General features: G+C 34.9%; 1 protein-coding gene across 1 annotated transcript in view; it reads left to right on the top strand.

The window, feature by feature from the left end:
• Agbl4 (AGBL carboxypeptidase 4) overlaps positions 1-22,596 on the top strand; it is a 1,244,450-nt gene that overhangs the window by 133,367 nt on the left and 1,088,487 nt on the right. Inside the window, exon 3 of the mRNA XM_071618599.1 lies at positions 13,026-13,150. Coding sequence (XP_071474700.1) covers positions 13,026-13,150 — 125 coding nt within the window. The remainder of the gene's footprint in view (positions 1-13,025; positions 13,151-22,596) is intronic.

Here is a 22,596-nt window from a genome sequence, read left to right as displayed (position 1 = left end):
CTTTAATTTCTTTCTTTTGTTTAATTACTTTGGCTAGAGTTTCAAGGATGATGTTGAATGAAAGTGGTGAAAGAGGACATCCTTATCTTGTTCCAGTTTTCAGAAGGAATGCTTTCAATTTTTCTCCATGTAGAATGTTGCTGGCCTTAGATTTAGTATACAGAGCTTTTACAATGTTGAGGTATGTTCCTACTATCCCTAGTTTTTCTAGTCTTTTGAACATGAAGGTGTGCTCTATTTTGTCAAATGATTTTTTGGCATCTATTGAGATGATCATATGCTTCTTGTTTTTAAGTCTATTAATATGATGAATTACACTTATTGATTTCTGCAGTTGAACCAACCATGTATCCCTGGGATGAACCCCAGTTGATCGTGGTGTATTATCTTTTTAATATTTTTTTGTATGGTTTGTGCCAGAATTTAATTGAGAATTTTTGCCTCTATGTTCATCAGGGATATTGGTCTGAAGTTTTCTTTTCTTGAAATGTTTCTTTGTGTGGTTTTTGTATTCGAGTGATATTAGCCCCATACCATATGTTTGGAAATCCTTTTTTATTTCATGGAATACTTTGAGATGAATGGTGTTAATTCTTTGAATGTCTTGTAGAACTCAGTTGATAAACTATCTGGTCCTGGGCTTTGCTTTCTATTTCATTACTTGAAATTTATCTGTTTAAATAGCTTATGCCCTCTTTATTCAGTTTGGATAAGTCATATGTCTCTAGAAATTTGTCAATATCTTTAATATTTCCTATTTTATTGGAGTATAAATTTCAAAATAGTTTCTAATTATCTTCTGTATTTGAGATGTATCCATTGTTTTATATTTTTCTTCATCTCATATTTTAGTAATTTGAGTTTTCCCTCTTTTTCTCTTCATTAGCATGGCCATTGATTTATCAATTGTATTTAGTTTTTCAAAGAACCAATTTTTTTGTCAATTTTTTCAATTGTTTCTTTTGTTTTATCATTGATTTTGATGTCATTGATTTCAGCTCTCATATAAATATTTCTTGTCTTTTACTGCTTTTGGTGTTGACTTGTTCTTCTTTTTGTAGGGCCTTAAGATGTAGTGTTAGGTCATTTATTTGTTTTCTTTTTATTCTTTTAATGAATGCACTCAATGCAATGAACTTTCCTTTTAATACTGCCTTTATATTGTCCCAGAGATTTTGATATGTTGTATTAGTGTTCTCATTTATCTCTAAGATTTTTTTGTTTAATTTTTTATTTCTTTTACTATCCATTCATCATCCAATAGTGTATTATCTAGTCTCCTTTTTTTTACAATAGCTTATATTTTTTTTATTTTATCATTGATTTCTTATTTCGTTTCATGTGGTCTGATAAAATCTAGGGTATTATCTCTGTTTTTCTGTATTCACTAAGAGTTGCTTTGTGGCATAAGATATGGTCTGTTTTAGAGAAGGAACCATATTCTCCTGAGAAAAAAGTATATTTGCTCATTGATGGATGAAATATTCTATATATATTTGTTAAGTCTAAATTATTGAGTATGTTATTTAGTTCTATAATTTTCTTATCTAGTTTTTGTTTGGAAGATCCATCTAGTAGTGAGAGAGGTGTGTCAAAGTATTATTGTATTGTGGTCTATTTGAAATTGAGAAGGGTTTGTTTGATGTACATAGATGCTCCATTGTTTGAGGCATAAATATTTATGATTTTTATGTCCTGCTTATATATACTTCCTTAAGAAGTGTGAAATGTTCTTCTTTCTCTTCTGATTAACTTTGGTTTTAAGTCTACTTTATCTGAAATGAGAATGAAAACCCTTGCTTGTTTATGCAATCCATATGAGTGATAAGTTTTTTTCCCATCCTTTCTTTTTCAGCCTGTAGAAGTCTGCCCATAATCTGAGTCTCTTGAAGACAGCATATTGTTGGGTCTTGCTTTTTAATCCAATCTGTCAATCTGTGTTTTTTTGATTGATGAGTTTAGGCCATTAATATTCAAGGTTATTATTGAGATATTATTTGTATTCCCTGTCATTTTGATTTATTTCTGGTTTTTTCATTTGTCTTAGTTTCTCATTTGGTTGATTGTCCCTTTAGTGTAGATCCTCCCTTTTCTGTTTTTTACTTTTTATTTACTTCATCCTCATGAAATATTTTGTTGAGAATGCTTCGTAGTGTAGGCTTTCTAGTTTTGAATTCTTTTATTTTTTGTTTATCATAGAAGGTTTTAATTTCATTATCTGAAACTTAATTTTGCTGGATATAAAATTCTTTTTCTTTTAGAGCTTGAAATATATTATTCTAGGACCTCCTAACGTTGAGGATCTGGGTTGAGAAATCAGTTGAGATCCGATTTGGTTTCCCCCTATATAATTCGATTTTTTTCCCCTCACAGCCTTTAAGATTTCATCTTCATTCTCTGTGTTAGTCATTCTCATAATAATGTGTTTTGGTGTGACTCTGCTGTAATTTTGTACATTTGGTGTCCTGTAAGTTTCTTGTATTTGATTTTCCATTCCATTCTTTAGTTTTGGGAAATTTTCTGCTATTATATCATTGTAAAGATTGTGCATCTCTTTGGATTGTTTCTCTGCTCCTTCATCTATTCCGATAACTCTTAATTTTGGTCTTTTCATGTTATCCCATAATTCTTGGGTGTTCTGTTCATGGTTTCTTAACATCTTCTCCACATGTTCAACTCTACTTTTGAAATTATATATTTTGTCTTCATTGTCTGAGGTTTTGTCTTCCAAGTGGTCTAGTCTGTTGGTGATGCTTTTTATTGAATTTATAATTTGATTTATTTATTCCTTTATTTCGGGATTTCTGATATTTTTTCATGATCTCTAACTCTTTATTGAAGTGTTATTTCTCTTCCTATATTTTTTCTTTGATTTCACTCCTAATACTATTCTTTACTTCACATATCAATTTAACTGTGTACAATCTGAACTCCTTGTTGGTCATTTCTTCTACTGTGTTATCAGTGGCTTCTGTTGATGAAAGCATTTTGATTTGTTTTGGGCACTTTATTCCCTTGGTTTTTTTTCATGTTGTTAGTGTGTTTTCCCATCTAGAAGTATGGATCTAAGCCAGCATAAATTCTACCCTGTAGACCTATAGTGTCCCTGAAGGTTTCTAGCACCTCACCTTTAATGGTAAGACCAATATCAATAGCACCCAGTGTAAACAATACATAGCCTAAGCCTAATAGCTCCCACTAAGACATCTACTGCTTTCTTGCATTAAACCAAAATAGTGAGTTCAATATCTTATCTATAGTACAAAGAGAAAATTTGTTAAAATAGTTTACAATTTCAAATGGTGGATGAGAGAACAGAGGTAGGGTAGTATGCAATATTCTTTTGGGAGGAAGAGAGAAGCTAGAAGTAAAAATTCACAGGAAGAGTGGAAGAGGAGCCAACAGAGATTGGCTGTTGGTTGGAGAAAAGTTGGAAAGAAAATCCAAGAAAATAAATAAGAGAGAGGAAGTACTCAAAGAGGAAAAAATCAAAGACATAAGAATACAATAAAAGTGCAAAACACCATTCATATATCATTGTCTTCCACATACTGATGCATAAACAACATCCTGTTCCAAATATGGTACAGAGATTAGTGAATAGAAAAATAAAATAAAATAAATCTTCCTGGAAAGTTGAACTGTCTCTGTTAGTGTTCAACAGTTTCTTAGCCCTGTCTCTGATGTCTCTTGGGATCACCAAACCCAGATCAGCCCTCATAAACCCAGTCTCTATCCCACCCATCTGGGCTTCACATACCTCAGGATAGGCCACACTGCAGTCCCAAGATCTCAATGCTGCTGCTACTTGCAGAGAGACCACCAGGGATACACTCATGTAAAGGAGCAACCCCGAGATGCAGCAGCAAGACAAGGGCCACCAGCCCTCTCAACAGGAAGACCCCAGGCTCCTTCAAACCTGCAGGCACCTTCACACTGGACCTGCAGGTCCCAGCTAGAGTCCCCAGACAAAGGCTTTGTGGTGCTAAACCTGCTGGCACCCAGGCCCCAGGCCCTGTTTGGTGTCCCCAGATGGGTGCAACCATGTGCAACCAAACCTGGAATCTCCCCCAAAGAAGTCTTTTAGGCTATGGTAGTAGCAGTAGTGGTGGTGGTTTTTGGCAGCAGGCAGCGGTGGCTATAGCACCAGCAGCTACTTCCCCCTTTCTATTCTTAAAAATGAGGCGGTGGTTCACTCTTTGGAGTTTCTGTATTCTTGTTCCGAAGACTCGCCATCCTATAATTACAACACAAAAGAGAATTAACAGCAAAGAGAATAATCCAATAATGTACCAGGCCGAGTGTTTAAGAATATTTCCAGGGTTGAATCCATTTAACTCCTTCAATATTTGGTTTGCCAGAGAAGAAGGATCTGAAAAATCAGCTCTATTATTTTGAATGTCTTGGATATGGTGATGAAGTTCCAGAATATCCAAGCTATTACTACTATTTTGCGAAATACCTAATAAATGGTTTTTAACCTTCTCCCAATCCCAGAGAGAAGCATTGTACTTGGCAGCTGTAACACAAACATACTTATAATTTGCATGGCATTTAAGCCTTTCCTTAAATTTTAAGGCTGAAAGTTCATTACCTATGTCTATAATAGTCGCCTCTAAGGCGTTTAATTTAGTCTCAATCCTTTCATCAATATTTACTTGATTACGCAGAGCCTTGGAAGTATTTTGAGCTAAATTATTAAGAAATTTTGCATGCTGAATATTCTGAGACAATGTCAGAGATGCAGAGACAGTTGAGGCAATAAAGGAGACTAGCGCCAAAACACCAACAATTATAACTCCAATAGCACGTTTAGGTCTTGCTAACTTGGCATGAATTCGCTGCAAGACTTGTAAACCAGTATCAGCATACCATGGCTCTGAAATATTAGCAGGTAATAAAACGAAAGAGGGCTGATGAAGTATCAGCACTCCTTTTCCTCCATTATACCTAGTAATACAATTGGTTAGGTTGCATTTATTACAAGTAACAATATATCTGTCATCTATCCATTTAACTTTTACATTTCCAATAATTAAAACATAAGGAGATTGGACACAGGCTCGTAAGCCATAGCAAGATCCCTCTTTACAGTTCTTGCCAACAAATTTTGGTAAAAGTTTGTCTGTAAAATGTAAGAATTCTGAGGCAGCAATTAAATGCCAAATATCTTTCTGAACACCTCCTTTACTATAAGTCAAAATATTACTAACAAATCCTGCAGGTGTCATAGCAGAATTTCTTTGTAATTATCTTTTATCAATTTTTGGAGACCAGTCTAAAATATACCCACTATCTTTAGACACCTTATGTTGTACAGGAAAGGTATTTACACAATCCATCCATCTAGGAAAGGTGCCAATCTCAATTGTAGAACTATTTGGACAGTGGGGCATTCGTGGAGGTTTTGTAGAAATGACTGGCTCGTTATGGGAAAGTCGCATCTTAATTACTGATCTAGTATAAGGTCTTAAGTCCCCATAAATAGAATTATTTGTCAGTCTAGGTCTACCAATCGCTGTCTTTTCTTCGAATGATACTTTCAGACAGCCAGCATGTTTATCGTGTGACCAACACAAAGGTAATTGGGCACTGTAGCCAGAATAATTAAATCTAGTCACATGATTGGGAGTAATATGGGTATCTGTAAATCCTCCCATCATGAATGAGTCATTAGTAAATACTGGAATAGATTCTCCAGTCCACACAGCTGGGTGTACCAGGGGTGGATCTGGGAAATATGTCCAGTAAGTGTCTACTTGATCCCCCTTTACCTGACAGCCCAACAGGGCAATTACTGTTGCTACCATCATCACTGGGGTCCTGTTCTCTCCTAGGTGTCGAAGTATTCGGGAAGCCTGGGTTGTTAGCTTCTTCAAGTCTTCCCATGAAATCAGCTTTTCGGCTGGGTCAATCTGGTCTTTCTTCATCCTTTTCCGATATCTCCTCCTTCTGGATAGGGGCTCCTCCGGGTCGATCCTCAGTCGCTTGAATCTGGGTTCTATCTCTTCCATGTCTGATAGCACGTTCAGGCACCCAAATAGGATGAAAAGAGCTTTCTGGGAAAATACAAGCATGACCTCTACCCCACATAATCACTGGGTCCGGACCCTTCCACTGACCAGTCTGTAAATCTTTCCACAAAACTCTGCCTAAAGGGCCTGTTACTGAGGGAGACATTTGTCTCTCAGCAGCAGTGTGACCTTCTGTGTCACAGTTTAAAAAATTTAAAACAAACAAGGCATGATTAAGGCTATTTTGGGGAGTCATAAACCTATTCCCCCCCCTTTAATTTTTGTAATTGAAGCTTAATAGATAAATGAGCTCGTTCCACAATGGCTTGGCCTTGAGGGTTATAAGGAATTCCTGTTTTATGATTAATTTTAAACTCTTGGCAAAATTGTTGAAAAGAAGAGCTTACATAAGCTGGAGCATTATCTGTTTTAATCTGCATAGGGCACCCTAAAACAGAAAAAGCTGCTAAGCAATGAGAAATTACATGTTGAGTATTTTCCTTAGTACGTGCTGTGGCAAAAATAAATCTAGAATAAGTGTCCACTATGACATGCACATAACATTGTTTACCAAATTGAGGAATATGAGTTACATCCATTTGCCATATTTGATTTGGTTTTAATCCACGGGGATTTACCCCTGATGGCAGAGATGGAGTGTGAATAACACACTTAGGGCATTGGCTTACAATATGACGAGCTTGTTCTCTAGTAATATTAAATTTTTTACGTAAGCTAGAAGCATTTTGATGATGCAAGGAATGGGAAGCTAGTGCACAGTCATATGAAGACATCTGTTGACAAAAATCTACTAATTTATCAATCTTGTCATTACCAGAAACTAAGGGTCCTGGAAGATTAGTATGAGCCCGTATGTGCCCTATGAAACATGGGTACTTTCGCATTAGCACTGTCTTTTGTAAATTATGAAATAACTCAAATAACTCTTGTGATGAAGTATACCCAATAACTGAAGTTTCAATATTTTTAGTAACTCCGACTGCATATAAGCTGTCAGAATAAATATTAATGGGCTCATTTGAAAAGTAATTTAAGGCACAAATCAGAGCTTGAAGCTCTGCTCTTTGGGCAGAAGTATAAGAAGTTTGTATTACCTCTGTGTGAACACGACTATAAAAACCTGCTTTACCTGAGTTAGAACCATCCGTGAACACTGATAAAGCTTCATCTATAGGATGTGCACGTACAATCTTTGGAAAAATAAGTGACGTTAATGATGCAAATTGTATAATCTTATCACGAGGATAATGGCTATCTATCTGGCCAGGAAAATCAGCAAAAGCTATCTGCCATGAGCTAGAAGTTTGAAAAAGCCAATTAGTCTGTTGAATAGAAAATGGAATAATTATGATATCAGGCTCAGATCCAATTAATTGTAAAATCCTAGTTCTACCTTTAATTACTAATTGAGCTATAGAATCATGAAAAGGAATTAATGTCTTTTGAGGAGAGTGGGATAAATAAATCCACTCAATAACTCCTAATCTTTGCCATATGGCTCCTGTTGGGGTATGCTCAGTTGGAAATATTAACAAATACACTATTTCTTTAGGATCAATTCTAGTAAACTGTGCATTTTTAATTGCATGTTCAACTCTCCTTAAAGCCGTTCTAGCCTCTAAGGTTAGCTGACGTGGAGAGGTTGGAGAGGGATTTCCTTGTAATATCTGAAATAAAGGATTTAATTCAGAAGTAGTTAGTTTTAAGGATGGCTTCAGCCAATTAATATCTCTTAAAAGCCTTGAAAATCATTAGGGGTTTGTATGGAAACTGCTTGTTTTGCTCCGGTAAAATTAAAGATGGCGGCCCCCATGGACGGCGCGATGACGTCACATTGCGCGACCACCTACTTCCTCATTTTCGGCCCGGGGGCGGGCCGACCGGAAGTTTGTGTTCCGGCCAGGCGGAAATGATGACAAGAAGGCGGGCTCATCCATGCCATCTTGATCCGCCGCATGGGGCTGAGCCCTGCAATATCTATTATCGCCAGTAGATTGAGCCCTGAACTTAAAATCGCGCATGCGACACTCCCGCGCAAAATGATTATTTCTACCCCAAATGTAACATTTTCCGCGGGGTTATCGTACTAAATCCTGTGGTTTCAAAGTTTCTTTTATTGCTGCAGCTAGGGCCACTGTTTGTAAATGAGTAGAGTCTATGTCAGAACATAAGCGAATAAACTCAGAAAATGTCCCTTTTTTATGGTGCGGTCTAAGAATATCCTGACAGTATTTATTTGCATTTTCGAATGCCAATTGCCTAACAATGAACTCACTCGCTCCCGAGTCCCCGATTGACCTGTTTGCAGCCTGGTACAACCGGGCTACGAAATCTGAGTAAGGTTCACTCGCACCTTGCCTGATTTTGGTAAGAACTAAATTGGACTTGTCCTTGGAGACAATTTGTCTCCAGGCGCGTTTCGCACAATCAGTTATTTGATTGTACACTACAAAATCATAATTTAACTGTCTTTCTAGGTCAGTAAATTCACCTGTCCCTAGAAACATTTCTACTGGCGTTTCTATATCCTGTCTTTTGTTCTTTTCTGCCTGTTCAGTACAGAAATCAGTCCAGTAAGTCCTCCAAAGTAAGAAATCTCCCCCGCTCAGACAAGATCTGGCTAAAGAAATCCAATCGCTAGGAGGAAGGGGTTGTGAGCAAATATTTTCTATCAGGCTCTGTACAAAAGGCGAATTGGGACCATACGTCTCACATGCACTTTTTAGTTCCTTAATGGTTTTAAATGGGATTACAGCATGAACTCTCTGATCTTGTTCATTAACTTGCTCAAAAACTGGAAAAAGTTGAAAACCGCTAGTATCCTCCCCATCTTCCTGTGCTTTCTTAATACCTCGCTGGAACGGGGTAAGAAAAGTCATTGTTAACCCAGCGTACCTGTTAAATTTTGTCCTTTTAGCAGGTACCAGCCGAATTCGAATAGCCTGGACAGGCGGTGTTAAACGCAGCCTGTTAAGATTCCTCTGTAAGTCCTGAATTTCCATGTCTGATTCTTCTCCCTCAGATTGCAAATCATGATCAGACTCTGCACTATCGCCATTTTGAATTTGGGTTTCTAAACCACGTGGTGGAGAAGAACTCTGAGCCCCTCTAGGAATCTCTTCCGGATTTTCCTCTGTGGGAAGATCCTCTACCTCTTCTGGAGGGCTTTCTAAGATCTCGGAGGTTTGTCCTCTATGATATTCGTCCCTAGAATCTCCCTGTGGGCTAGTATGGTCTTGCGAGTTTAAAGTCACATTCCTAACCTTAGGTTTGGCCTTTAGCGTTGTCTTTGTTTTTAAACGGCTTAAGGGAAAAGGAATTAACTTAGCCTCAGGCGAATTTTCCATTTGAATAGACTTAATAGCCCTTTGCAAGCCTTTTAACAGGTCTTCAGGGGGCCACGAACTTTGACCCATATATTCAAAAAGACAAACTTCTAGAGCTGTCCAAGTTTTCTGAATACTTTCTATGCCTCCAGGTAGTTCATTAGAAAAATAAACCTTTTGTAACTTTCTTCCTAATTTCTCCCAAGTAGATAAATTTGGAGACTCTTGTTCACAAAACCAAGGACAATATTCACCTACAATCTTTAAGAATTGTAATAACTGAGCTTTCTTTATCTGTTTTCCTTTCTGATTAATTATACTGTCTAAAATAGTCAGATACATTTCCTTATCCGTAGAAGTTGAATTTCCCATTTTAATTAATTTAACGTCTCTTTCCTTCAATAGCTCCAGGTACTTTTGTGACCCAAATTGTCACCTCTTCCTTTATCTTTATCCGTATCTTTATAGCGTGCTCCCACTCAATCTAACTAATCTAGAATGCCCCCCTCATGGGCGCCAATTCTACCATGCGGCCTGCGCAATGGTTTCATTAATGAGGTTCTTGGCATAAAGTTAGTTAGAAGAGATCGAAATAAAACACACAGACTCAATTACCTTATTTCTATTGCCAGGTCCGAGACGGCTCCCCTCTCTGGCTCCAACCTCTAACCGCCCAGCAGGGCAGCAAGGATTACTCAGGGCTAGCAGGAGAGAGAGAGTGAACACGCCAGGGAGTAGCCTTTTATTGGGGAACAAGAAATTCAGGGGATAATTCCATCCAATGAAGGTTGAGGGGGGACTGCACTCCAAGGTCAGGGTCAGTGATTGGGCCCCCGGGGTCAGTGGTCAGTCACACCCCCACACGGACGGGTTCTCTCATCAGGAAAGGGCCGGGAAAATTCCGACACAGCCAGAAGCCTCAGACCCTTAACGGGAGTCGCCCAGTCACGTGTCAGGATGCCTTCCCACAAGCTACAACTATAGTCGTGGGGGCGGCTTCATCAGGAGGTCTCTGGGGGTCAGCAGCAGTGTCAGCTTCAGTTGCATCAGGGGTAGTGGTGTCTTCTGTGCAAGCAGCACCCAGAAAGAGACCTCCAGGTGACTTCAGGCTGGCAGTAGTGGAATCAGAGGCAGCAGCAAGGGTGGCAGTGGTGTAGGTGGCAGTTGATTGACAGGAGACTTCCAGTTCCACTGAGGTAGAATCAGAAGCAGCATCTGTAGTAACCAAGGCTGTGCCCAGAGAAGAGACCTCTGGACTGGGCAAGGGTGTCTAGGGCAGCCAATATTTAATTTTTCGATCATGAACTTTTAGAGGGAAAAATATTACCTTTTCTACTTGTTTATTTAAGGATAGTAATTTTATTAAACATTGTAACTTATAATGTATTTTTAATTTATATATCTCTTTATTATTTATATCAGCTCTGTCTAGTGGTCAGCATTATATTGCCTGAATTCAAAACCCAACTATGACTTTTACTTCATTACTTGCTGTACAATTTTGAACAAGTTATTTTATTTATCTATGCCTTGTATGTAAATTGGGAATAGCAACAGGGAATTCTGTAATCTGTAACCCACTAATGCCTAAGAATGGGGCTGATTACTTTTTAACAACAGAATTATCTTTTTAACAACAGAATTATCAAAATAATTAAGGATTAAATAGCCTAGTACACTAGTGTTTAGGACAGTTTATAACAGAAATTCTCAGAAAATGTTGTTTTTGTACTAAATTTAATGTTGATAGTAACTACAAAATGATTAAAACCAATTGTGTTTAATATAAGTATAAAATGTTCATACTTAATTAATCTGATTCTCACTTTGAGGAAACAGAAGTGACCAAGGAAGGTCATCCAGTGAGCGACAAAACTAAAACCAACCCAAATCTTCTGACTCCATATGTATAGTCATTGTGTAGTAAATACTATGCCTTTGACAACAGAAGGTTTAGTAAATGTTTTGGGGTGGAATTAGTTGAAAGAATCAATTTAATTGAGGAATCTCCCTTGGAATTCTGAATACAATTAAAGTAGATAAAATAAGATGATAGTCTTTGGTTCTAATTTGCTCATGTTTATACTTTGATATCAAGGCAAGTTTTCAATATGTGTATACTTAGCTGGACCTAACTGTTCTGGTCCTGCAGAGTGCAATAAATAAATAATGAGAAGAGATAAAATAACCTAAAGTTAATTGGTGTGGTTTTGAAGGGTTATGTTATTATCTTAGATCCCTTTCTGATCAACCCTAGAATCATGCAGTTAAAGAAGGTTACTCCTGAAAGAACCTTAGAGGTTATATAATTCAATATCTTCTTCATTTTGCAGATGAGACCCTGAGAAGGTGAATAACTTACTTATTATCACATAGTAAACCTGTTGAATTGGAACTCAGGTCTTCTGATTCCCAGACTTGTTCTCTATCTATTGTTGGCCAATTGATGCTCATAACAACAGGTGGCATGCCAATAGAACTACCAAAGGAAGTAATTTAAAATGTTGGTACATATAAGGTTAAAATTTAATTCTGGGTGTTCTTTTGAAAGCAAACTAATTAAAGCTCGTTTTAAAGCAAAACATTGTTGTGCTCTTCAAGAGCTGTACAAAACCAACTTCTCAGTCAATCGTTTTGATGCTATTGATCATCTGGTTTGGTAATTCATCAGATGCTTTGCGATTATTTTTATCTTATCCTATTGCTAACGTTTTAGACAATTCACTGCTCTTTAAAATCAGAGAGAAGAAAACAAAGAATGAAGGTAACATTTAAGTTAGTACATTCGTTATAGATAACATATACATATATATTCTATGTTTCCACTGTTGGTGGAGAAAATGGAAGTTAATTTCATGGTTGTAAATTTATCATTACTATGTAGCACCTACTTTTAATTTTTGTTTAAAACCTTATTCTACATATTATTTAACATTATGATAGAAGTTTATGATAAAACAAGAACAGTATAGACTAAATAATATTCCTGTTATAATTAAACAAGACCAAATATTTTAGAGGTAATTTGTATGCCATAAAGCTTAATATGATATACATAAGAAACTGTGATTCTTATTTTTCTAATTAGGAAACTGAAGTTTGTTCTTATCTCTTGGTTTATTGGGGCTTACCACAGGCTCCATGTACCACCCCAATCTATCAAGGACACTTGTTGCATAAGAGAGTTTTCTTGTAGATAATTGCCAGCAAGTGCTGCTTTTACCATCGCCTGGACTAGCTTATATTATATTTTTATGATTTATATAAAAATATATTTATATTTTTATATAGTTCATATTTTTAAGACAATATGATTCTTGTAACTGATTTCACTTTCCTTTTGCTTTGACTTCAGGGAAACTCAGAACATATTTTATAGCCCCTCTCTTAGTGATTCTGGAAAATATTTTTGTTTGTGTTTCCCTGTACTAACTTTTTAAAAATTCTGAATGTATTAATCTGCCAGTAATCCTGATTTCTTAAAGCTTAAAGTTCTCCTTACTCAGGGCTGCATTCAGAGTTGGTGGCATCACAGACTGTGAATACTGAACTTACAAGTACTGGATGATGATGTATGCTAATATCAGAGCACACAGTATTTAAACGTATATAACATTGATTTGCATGAACTTCTATTAAAGTTGTCTTAATTTTTTTTTACCAGGTAACCTTGGCAGGGTGGAGCAGGTCTCCGAGTTCGAGTATGATCTGTTCATTAGGCCAGATACCTGTAATCCGCGCTTCCGAGTCTGGTTCAACTTTACTGTTGAAAATGTGAAAGAATCACAGGTGAGAGAAGTAGTGGATAATTTCAATGTATTTTTGGTAAGAAGAATATATTTTGTTTTGTTTTAGGAATATCAAAATACTAAGTCAATATTAGACTATGTTCTTGGATATCTTTAGCAATGATAGTGCCCCCCCACCCCAGGAGATAAAGAGAAATAGGGAAGGTATGCTGACTTTTGTTATCTGATGTTTTCTAAAATAATACAAATATTTTAAGTGTTATTATTGATTGAACCATTAACATATGCTAGGATTCCTTAAGGGACACTATAAAGAAACATGGGAAGTGACTTGCTATTATTTTTATAGACAATGCTATTGTTTATTATTTCTTCTTTTAAACACATATGAAAGGCATTTCTCATAGGCCTCAGTTTCAGAAAAAGCTGTTCTTTTCATGTACAACAGCAAGTTTATATTTTTTGGACAATATGATTCTTGTAACTGATGCCATTTTCCTTTTGCTTTGACTTCTGGGAAACTCAGAACATATTTTATAGCCCCTCTCTTAGTGATAATGGAAAATATTTTTGTTGTGTTTCTCCGTACTAACTTTTTAAAAATTCTGAATGTGTTAATCTGCAAGTAACCCTGATTTCTTCAGCTTGTTTCTAGTGGTGCATGTTTTTATAACCCATTTCAAATCTTATTTTACATGAGAATATGAATGAAAATGGAGAGATAAACACGTGATTTGAATAAAAAAATTAGTAAAAATCTAATGCTAAGGAGCTGGGGTTGTACCTCAGTGGTAGAGCGCTTGCCTAGCACATATGAGGCACTGGGTTCGATCATCAGCACCACATAAAAATTAATAAATGAAATAAAGTTATTGTCTCCATCTGCAACTAATTTTTTTTTAAAAATGTAACCCTAAGAATCAGTTCTCATTCTGTTATATTGAGATAATCAATCATGAAAAACTACAAACGTTGCACATATAGTGATTTTATGTTTCTTTTAAGTAGATGAAATCATAGCTTTATAAACCAACATTTACCTTCTTAGTTCAGGTTGTCTTTGTAGTGTGTTTGGGAGAAATTCATGAGTTTGTTTAATTTCCTCTCATGTAAATCCATCCTGCTTGCCATTCACCTGGTTGGCTGCTTCTCTCCATTTCTCTCAGCTGTAACTTGAATTGGGTATCAGGCATTGTCAGTGTCAGAATTTATAAACTCTGAGTCTTCCTGGACACAATTCTGTTATTGGCATACTGGCTTCAGCAAAAGATGGGTATAGCCATTTCAATGTACTACTAATTATTGTAATTCTCTACAACACCACTGCCACAGGAATGGAGATTATGCAGTTACTGAAGTTTAGGGGCTAATTGGAAGGAATCAAACTTCAGAGAGATCCCTGTATATTGCTTGCCATGTATGACTTATCTCAGAATTTTAGGATCAGTGGTAGAAATAAACAGTTAAATTCTATATAGAGACCCCCTCAAGGACAAATTTAGTTCCTAGGTGTGCTTCTTAGTTTTACTTAGTCTCCAATGACAAAGTTTCTTTTTCCATTTTTCACAATTAAAAAGAAATCATATTTCTCCTCTCTCCTGACTTTGAGAAAACCCACATTTTACCTATATTAGTTTGCCTGACCCTAGCATGTCCTTCAGTTTCAACAAAATAATCAATAATCTTCAAAGTGTATTTCCGAAAGTCCATGCTGCTGTGTCTAGACTATAAATTACAATAGGAGGTGTTAGCCACATGTACTAGATTGAGTTTTCACATTTCAAAATTGGGCCTTATAAAAACCTCTTGTTATCATGAGGTAAAAATGTGCTTTCTCAATCTACCATTGGTATTCCTGCTTAGTGTCAGTAACTTATAGGTGTCAGATACACACATCTCTGAAAAAAAAGAAAACATAACTCTGGAGTACAGTTAATTCATGTGAATGAAGGACAACATTTTCTTAAAGTCAGTATAATCTGCCAAGATTTCTAAATTTGTAAAAGAGATTGCTGTTTTCTTCTTTTTTCACAACCTATGTACATTGTTCAGCTGGCCTACTGCATCCAGGGAACCCACTAATGCCTAAGAATGGGGCTGATTACTTTTTAACAACAGAATTATCTAGCATCATTATGCCCTTTACTAAATAGAAACTTAGCTGAAGCTCTGAAATTATACTATTTCTTTAACTTTGAGTCACATTCATTACTGGTCTAGGTTTTCTTTCACTGTAATCTCTATAAAGATTGTTTTTCTACAGCTTATTCTTGTAAGGAGGGGAGTAGAGGATGCAGTGATTAGGGGGTTGAGGCAAATGTGTTTCTTTAGTTATAACATCTGAGATAGTTATTTAGACAAACTCCTCATGCATTTAAAATTTTCTTATTTACTCTTATAATGTGCTTATAGGGATATTATTTTTATTGTTTATAATGTCACAGTCATAGTGTTGTAACTTGCACATTACCTGTTAAAACTACACAGCCTTTATGGCGATTTTGTCTATCAATTAAATAGCAAGAGACATGAATGTGTTCCAAGGGTTATTCTAATAAGGGAGTTGAGTATGTTTTCTGGATGCATATTTTTAAAGTTGTTGGAGATAATATCTTCTCTGTTTTTCTGGGTTCTATCTACATACCCAGTGCTATCCTACTGTGTTACCATTAGAAATCATAAACATGTTCATCTGGTTTCCAGGATCCTGATGCCTTTTCAGACTCTTTCTGTGGGCCACTGCTTCATCAACTGTAATCATATTATATAGTTATGGAAATCTGTCTCAAGAAGGCATAAGATCTACTGAATAGATACAATATATATGCCTAGCTCACAGGATATTTGTTTTCATGGTGTCTACATGAAAGAGAATGGTTTTACTATTAACTTTGACTTGTGAGGTCTGTTTTTATAATGTATCTTCCTATAATCTTTTCCATATCTCTTCAATTTCCTTTAAAATGAGAGCTGCATGAATGTAATCTAGTCCAGAAACTTATTTATGGCTTGGTAGTGGCAGAGAAAAAAAATATTAGTCATCACAGGCTGACTCCATTAAATGAATGTTAAAAATTGAAGCATGAAGTACATTGTATACACAGGTCTAGCTTTGGGATTAATTTCTTTGATGTTTTTAAGAAGCAATAAAAGCTTGGAACCTGTGGTACTCTATCTCAGGACCAATGTATTAATCCCTCCAAAATAGTTGCTAAATAGGGCATTTGTAAGAGTCAATGAACGTCTGGAAACCTTTATGAAACAGTCATTTTCTCTCTGAAAAAACTGATTTTAAATATTCTTATGTGGAAATTTATTATTGATGCAGTAGAACATTTGTGTGATGTGAAAGCAAATCTTTGAAATTTATTATACTTATCATAAAATTTTAACCAGTAAGAGGAAATAAAGTGGTATACATGGACTAAACTCTGTTTTCTTGATAGTATTTTTATCTATTTGCATTTAATTTCCATTTAAAAAGTAGCCAATGCTCAGTGTAGTGATTTGGAAAATATAATTATTAGAAGCAGAGAAAAAGCACACACACCCATGATCTTACTGGCTAGAAGCAAATACTATTAATTTTTACCACATTTATTTCTAGTCTTATTTATTTTGTTTTCTTTTTGGAGCATAATCAAAATTAAACTATACACACACATATATGTGTAGTTCAACTTTAATTATATATAATATAGTTTAATTATATGTGTATGAATATGTGTGTATATACACATAATGTCTTACTTCTAAAGAAACTTAACATATCACAGCAATTTTCTATCATTAAAAACTTGATAATGTATATGTAATGTGTCAAAATACATACTACTGTCAATATAACTCAATAGAATAAATAAAAAATTCTAAAAAACTTGATAAACTTGGCTCTCCAATAGCTATTTATTATTGGTCTACTTTTATACTCTTGGGTGTAAAGATTATTTTCTATTAAATGATGCTATGAATAATACAGTAGTGAACATCTTTATTCAAATGATATTACCAAAATTTGTTTTCCTCCTTTAGGAGAAATTCCTAAGAGGGGAACTGATGGTCAAGGATATGTATATTTTGAAGACCTTTATGCATATTTCTAAATTGCTGCCCAAAAGTTAATACCACTTTTTTTTTCTCCTGGATATAGCAGTGAATGAGATGACTTTTCCTGAATATTTTGCTGTGAATTGTTTAAGAACTTAGATGTTCACACATCCAGAGAAAATCGTTTCTTTTTCTCGCTTTGAAACCTCACAGATAAATGGGTTATGATCTCAGACCTCTATTCATAAAAAAAATTAATTGCATTCTAGCAATTACATGAGATAGCAAAACAGATCCACTTTATTTTCACTTTTTTCTCAACTCATCAATCATGTTTTATCTGAGTATGTCAAGAGAATGTCCTATGAGGTATGAAAAACAGAATAATGAAGCATACATATTCTGTTTCAGGTGTGGTGGCATGCACCTGAAGTTACAGCTACCTGAGAGAGAGGCTGAGGGTGGAGAATTGCTTCATCCTAGCAGTTCAGTGCTTCCTGGGAAATTTAGTGAGACTGTTTCTTTAAAAAGGCATTTCCTGGATTTCTATTAGCTATAATACAGTTTAAACACACACACACACACACACACACACATTTTATGTACATGTGTTTAAATTTTTTCCTTTTCCTCTTACTTATCCTTTTTTCCTCTTTCATTCAAAGTCTATTACTAATTGTCCTAATCATTACAGGGCAAAATGTAGCGAACTCTATTAGACCAAGGTGTGTTGTAGGCCTAGCTCTGCAACTTACAATCTTTGTGACATTGGGAAAATCTTCAATCTATTTATCTAGCAATATTATCAGTTTCTACATTACTGAATGATGTTAATAGTAGTAATTAATAGGATTGACATAAGAATTATAAGTAACAATGCATATGAAAACCAAATTTAGTGCTTAGTGCATGTAGTAATACATAAGTAGTGCTCAATAAATGTTAGCACTTATTAGTAATGTATTTGTAATGATACTTCTACAAAACAGAAAATTGCTTATTATTTTTTCTGTCATTCAAGTTGTAGTAATAGCTAACATTTACTGAATACTTTCATATTATAGGTACTTTTCTCATAATTTATTTTAATTAATTAATTCAATCCTTAAAACAATTTTTTGAGTAAATACTATTTTACCACCCACCCTGTTTACAGACAAAGAAACTGAGAATAGAAAGGACAAATAGCATAACTTACTCAAGGTCACAGTACTTTTACCTAGGTAGTCATTGTAGAAATTGTCACTGGAGGAAATTTGGAATACATAGAGAAATATTGGAAAAAAGGAAAAAAATAATACCCTCAAAACCATAATCCTAGTACTTAGAAGAAATTACTGTAAACCTTCCTTGAAAAGGAAGAGAATAAGGAATAAAATAGAAAACAGTAGTAGCTTTCCAGTACTACAATTTTAAATTCAAATTTAATTTAAACATATTTACTCTTATGTTTACTTATTTTTTATTTATATTTTGTTGTTCCAAAGATTGCTCTCTTAATCTTTTGCTCTCTTCCACCTTTCAAAACATCATCCTAATAGCTGTATAAAAACAAATAGCTAAAATTTACTTCCCATTCAAACTAAAACCCATAGAAAACTAGGGTGAGAAAGAAGCTTCTTAATCCAATGAGGAATCTCTTCCAAGAGATTGAGCAAATATTATACATAATGATGAAACTTTAAAATCATTCACTTTAAAATTAGGAAAAATAAAAGGATGAACTCACTTTTCAGATTTGAAGTGAAGTCTCTAATGCAATATGACATGGTCATTAGATAAGTGGTATAATGATTAGAAAGAAAGATGCATAAGTATAATTACTTGCAGTTACATGATTGGCTAAAATAAAATCTAAAAGAATCTAGACAAAATATTAGAATACAGAACTGAGCAATGTTCCAAGATACAACATCAATAGTCAATATGTATCTTATATCTCAGATTAAATCTCCCCAGAATTCATTTTTTGTAATCTTAACTCCAAAGTCATGGCATTAGGGGATTGGGCCTTTGGCAAGGGATTAGGTCATGAGGATGGAGCCCTCCTAAAGGATTAGAATGCTTTTTAAAAAGATCCCATTTATTGATTGAGTTACTTTATAAAAAAGAGATCCAAGATACCTGCTTTTCCTGTTTCATTATAGTAGGACACAGTACAGAGATGCCATCTATGAACTAGGAAATAGATGTGGAAAATAGCTGTGGAATCTGCTGGATCCTTGATTTTGGACTTCATATCCTACAGGGCTATAAGAAATGAATTTCTATTGTTTATAAGCTTCCATGTCTGTGGTATTTTATTACAGAATTAATTTTGATCAGAATAATACAATGTATAATTTAAATTTTTCATATTTATCAGCAATAATAAATTAGAAAATACAATAAAAATTCCATGTGTTATGAGAACAAAAAACAGCTAAGATACCCAAGAGTAATAGGGATATAACATTTCTGAGAAAAGTTATAAAACTTTATTAAAATACATCAAGACCTGATAGACCTAATAGTTAGGAATGATATGTTGTTTATCCAAGATATTTAATGGATGCCTCTCTATTAAGTACTGGGTGTATAGTAATCAAGACGTAAAAACATGATAGCATTTGAGAAGTTTGTATTCTAAGTATGTGGCTGGAGGCAAGGAGAAAGACAAACATAGTATAAGTCAATACATAAGTAAATTAAGTCAGATATCAGAATGTTATAATTGCTATAGAAAAGAAGTAGAGGAAAATAAGAGGGATGTATATGAAGGAGAACAAATTGAATAGTCATCATGGTAGGCCCCATTGAGAAGGCTGCATTTTGATCAAAGGCAAAGAAGGTAAGGAAATTGGCTATATAAATATATGGAAGAATGTTTCTGCAACAGGGAATAGCCATTGTCCTAAGACTGAAACCTTGGAAACATTCCTGATTTTTAGAGGTACAACAGAAAAGACTGTGTTATTAGAGCTGAGTAAGCAGAGTAGCAAAGGGCCGTAGAGACTGAGGTCAAAAAATTGTGTATGTGTGGCTGGGGTTGTGACTCAGTGGTAACACACTTGCCTGGAATGTATGAGGCACTGGGTTTGATTCTCAGCATCACATGCAAATAAATAAAATAAAGGTCCATCAACAACTAAAAAATATTTTTTAAAAAAGAATTGTATATGTCAGGATAGAGGTGGGTGGATTGGAATGATAGTTTTGTGATATCTGGTTCGCTACTGTAAACACATTGTTTTTGACTCTGAAGTTCAAAAACATTAAAGACTTTTAACAGAGTAATCACATGATGTATCATATCATAAAATTATTCTGGTTTCCCTGTTGAGAATAGACTTAAGGGCTGGATGGGCCAAAGATTCTAATAGGAACGCATTTAGGAAACTTTTGTAGTAAACTAAGTGAAAGTTGATAGTGGTTTGAACCATTACAATAGCAATTTATGTAGTAAGAATGGTGTGAAAATACAGCCAGAGAACATTCTGATGGATTGTAGATGTGCAATACAAGTGTCAGTGATCACTTCAGAATTTTGACATAAGTGTCTGCAAGGGTGAAGCTATCTTATTTACAGATAAAGGTAGCTGCTAGAGGAGCAGGTTTTCAAGGGAAGACAAGAGATTTAATTTTAGATTATATGTGAAGTACCTATCAGATATTCAAATCAGCTACTAAATGGATATATGGGTCTAGAGAGACAGAAATCAGAATTGGAGATACACATTTAGAAATTGTTGGCATATAGATAATATTTAAAGCCATGAAACATGACAATATTACCAAAAAAGTAATATAGATCAAGAAGAGAAGAGATGAGAAGAGGACTAAGGAATGATCCTAAGAGTGCTCTAAACAAGCAACCAGCAAAGGAACCTGAGAGAGACCAGATTGTTGGTAGGAGAAAGTTTATGATGGAGAAGAAACCAACATACTGTGATCGGTCAAGGAAATAAGTTGTGGACTCAAGGTTGATTATTGTGCTGGGAATGTAAAGGTCATTGGTATCTTTGACAAGAGCAGTTTTGGTAGCATGCTAGAGTAGACATAAGAGAGAATGGGAAGAGAGGATTAGAGACATGTAATGCAGGTAACATTTTAAAAAATAAGTTTGCCTCAAAGGGAGCAAAGAAATATAATGGTAACTGATAGACAAAGTAGGCAGAAGAAAAACTGATTAGACAGGGGAAATGCATGTTTGTATCCTGATTAGTATGATCTAGTACATATCAGATGATAAAGGAGAAAATAGGGATAAATTTTAGAGTGATATTCTTACGTATCAAGAAAAGGTAGCTCATGAATTGAAGGATTAATTTTAGATAGAAGCACAGAAATTTCTTGTATCACAATAGGTTGGAAGGAAGGGAAATTTGGAGCAGATGCTAGTAAGTGGATAGGTGTAGTGAAAGTTTTCTTTGGAAGTTTTCTCATTGCTTCAATTTTCAATTCTCTCTTGAAGTAGAAGGCAAGGTTATCAGCTGATATTGATGGAGGCTATGGAGACTTGAAGTAAAACAAAGTATAACATAGTCATCAAGGAGGGCAGAAAAGTAAATGAACTAAGGTGCAATAATTCCTGACAAATAATAGAGGTGACACTGAGATACATAAACACAAATTTTAAGGCACAAAACTAGTGTGACTAAGTGTGTTTTCATCTATTCTCTTTAGCTATAATGCTTCAGATGCAGAGTAGGAGAAAGTTTGATTTAACCATAGTTGTATTTTTACTTTTTCTGAAAAAGTAGGATTTTATTTTGTAATTTTACTTTTATTTTTTTAATCAACTTGTTGGGATATGATTTTCAAGCAATTGGATTTTAAAAATCCTACAAAGTTATAATTCCAAAAGGTCTTTTATACCACTTTACTCTTTTTACCAAATGGATGTATCCTTTTAAATTACCACCACCAATATATGAGAGTTTCTAGTTGGTTCTTTTTTAATATATATCTCTAATTTATATCATTATGTTTATATTTTCTATTGAATCCATGAATATATTAATGAAAACCTTGAATATATTTTTAATAGCCACATAGAAACCTTGTCAGATAATTCTTTTTTTATTTCTAGGTATTCTATAGATTGATTTTTCTCCTGGTTATAAATCACACTTTTTTCTTGTTTGCATATCTATTAATTTTTTGTTGGAGCTGGAAAATGTGATTGTTACATTATGAAGTGTTTAGATTTTGTTTTATTTCTTTAAAACTTGTTGAGATTTTTTTCCCCTGGCAGGCTGTTAAGTTACTTGTGAGTATCTTGATCCTTTTGAGAGTTTCTTAAAAGCTTTTTAGGACAGGCTTAGTGTAGGGAAGACAGTTTAGCCCTACTGCATAGACAGAACCCTCTGGATTATCTACTGAATGTTTCAGATGTTTGTTGGAGGTTCTCTTTCCTATCTGATTATAACCTAAACATATCCCAGCTCTGTATCTGGG

Source organism: Marmota flaviventris, chromosome 10 (genome assembly GCF_047511675.1).
Source record: "Marmota flaviventris isolate mMarFla1 chromosome 10, mMarFla1.hap1, whole genome shotgun sequence".
NCBI classification, from domain to species: Eukaryota; Metazoa; Chordata; class Mammalia; order Rodentia; family Sciuridae; genus Marmota; species Marmota flaviventris.
This window is presented reverse-complemented; position numbering and strand designations above follow the sequence as displayed.